The sequence below is a fragment of the Acyrthosiphon pisum genome, chromosome A1 (assembly GCF_005508785.2).
Source record: "Acyrthosiphon pisum isolate AL4f chromosome A1, pea_aphid_22Mar2018_4r6ur, whole genome shotgun sequence".
In the NCBI taxonomy this organism is placed as follows: domain Eukaryota; kingdom Metazoa; phylum Arthropoda; class Insecta; order Hemiptera; family Aphididae; genus Acyrthosiphon; species Acyrthosiphon pisum.
The window spans coordinates 59,381,216-59,383,420 of record NC_042494.1 but is presented as its reverse complement, the minus strand read 5'-3'; the positions used below and the strand labels follow the sequence as shown (position 1 = coordinate 59,383,420).

General features: G+C 37.7%; 1 protein-coding gene across 1 annotated transcript; it reads left to right on the top strand.

Annotated features, from left to right (window-relative positions):
• Positions 1-1,248: 1,248 nt before the first annotated feature.
• Positions 1,249-2,205, top strand: LOC100159584 (larval cuticle protein A2B; the record flags this gene model as incomplete). Its single annotated transcript, XM_016807820.2, has 1 exon — positions 1,249-2,205. A coding segment is annotated over one exon (549 nt), but the record flags the coding sequence as incomplete, so codon positions are not given.

Genomic DNA, 2,205 nt, shown 5'->3' with positions numbered 1-2,205 from the left:
TTATTTTTATAGTAATTTTAAGTTCAAATTTGGACGAAATTACATATTAATTAAACCTGGAATAACTATTTTAGTTATTTTGTTGTGATTGTAATGATTGTATAATATTATTTATGGGTACTTGAAACTTCTAAAGTATACTAATATATATCTATGATAGTACCACGGTTTGTTGTTGATGTATAACGCGTTACCTAATGGATATTGTGATAGGATTAATTTGGAATTTATTATTGATACCTATTATAGGTCAATTTTTTTTTAATACTATAGATAAGTGTATCTAATACCTAGACTGACAAACCGTCTCCGCTCAAAATCGTTTTTCTTATACAGTGATATTATATCATTGAATTCAAATTTAACACTATCTATTATACAGTGACCCACTTGTAACCTACTGTACAGCAGAGCGACATCCACTTACCCACCTTTTTTTATTTAAAGTTTTAATTTTTGATAAGAGCTACAATTTGAAAATGTATGAATGATCGGTTTAGATAGGTACCTAATAATAATAATGATGATAAATAGTATTTAAGTACTGTGACACTTATTTATTGATATATAATAGCACGTGGCATAACAGCCAAGTGGCACTGACTGTCTAATTTTACCTGATTTTATAGCATACAATAACCCTTATATCTAAATATATTTTTTTTAACAAACTATTTTGAACTCAGCACTTTGCATTTGAATTATTTATTTGATTTTGGTTGTTGGTTAAATGCAGGTGATCAAGAACAGAATGAAAAACAAAAAAATACGTACATTAGGTTTTATATATACCGTTAATCGGGATAATAGAAGTTGAAGGAAAAGTAAATTCTAAAACCACATACCTATCATAGTTTGTTTGAGATATATCTTGGAATATTATTTCAACTCGTAAAATATTACTACATGGTATACGAGCCTGTAACTATGGTTAAAATTACAAAATATCAATCTAATTATTTAGATATCTAGTAATTTTCTAGACCAAAAAAAGGTGATTTAACTTAAAAGTTAAAACATCATAATAACTAGGTGTATAATAATATTATAAAAATACTAACTACAAAATCGAACTAACCGCAAAAAATACATTTTAAAAAAAAAGAGAGAAAATAGTGTGTCTATATTATTATCTAAGTGACAATATTTCTAATGAAAAATGATAAAACCTTCAGGTTAACCACGAAGTTTTATATTCGGGTGCAGAGTCCTGCTATACGATGTTGATTTCAAATCCTTTAATTCTAATTTCATTTTGTTCAGTTCGCAGTATTTACGTCGGTCCTGGCAGCGGTGGCGCACGGTTCCCCCGTGTACACGGCCGCCCCCTATGCGGCCTACCCCTACGAGGCTGCCCCGTATTCGCCCACTCTATACGCGCCGGTTCCGTACTACGCGGCGGCGGCGCCCAAGTCGTACGACGCGGACTACGACCCGAACCCGTCGTACTCGTACGCGTACGACGTGCATGATCAGCTGACGGGAGACTCAAAGAGCCAGCACGAGAGCAGGCACGGTGACGTGGTGCACGGGTCGTACAGCCTGGTGGACCCCGACGGCACCAGGCGGACGGTCGACTACACCGCGGACCCGCACAACGGTTTTAACGCGGTCGTCACCAAGGAACCGCTGGCCAAGGGCTACGGAGCCGCGCCCGCCCGCGCCGCTTACCCGGTCAAGTCGTACGCGCCCGCGCCAGCCGTCTACCCGGCGGCCGTCAATGCTTATGCGCCAATCTACCCGGCCGTCAAGGCGTACGCACCGTCGCCGTACCACACGTACCCGGCTTACCACTGACCGGGTTCACGTGACCACCACCGCACCACCGCAGAGACCCACTGAACCAGATTACACACTGCACAATCACCCTACAGGTATACCGCACATACCGCCCACGCCCGACAGTGAACTATCATCACGGCAACGTGTGCAGACGCGCCGCCGTTGAGGATATTAATTAATTGCGATATTCTAACGAAAACTTTTATTTATTTATTAACTTTTATTACATTTATTAGTTTATTTATTTTATTAGTTTCATACATATTATTATTATAATTTTTATATTATTTTATAAATAATACAACAGTACCTACATCCTACATACTTAGTTTATCTTGTTGTTTCTATATAATATTCATAAACATTAGACGGACTACAGTTGTATTATATTGTCGTGCGTTACTATTTATATTTTGTTAACAT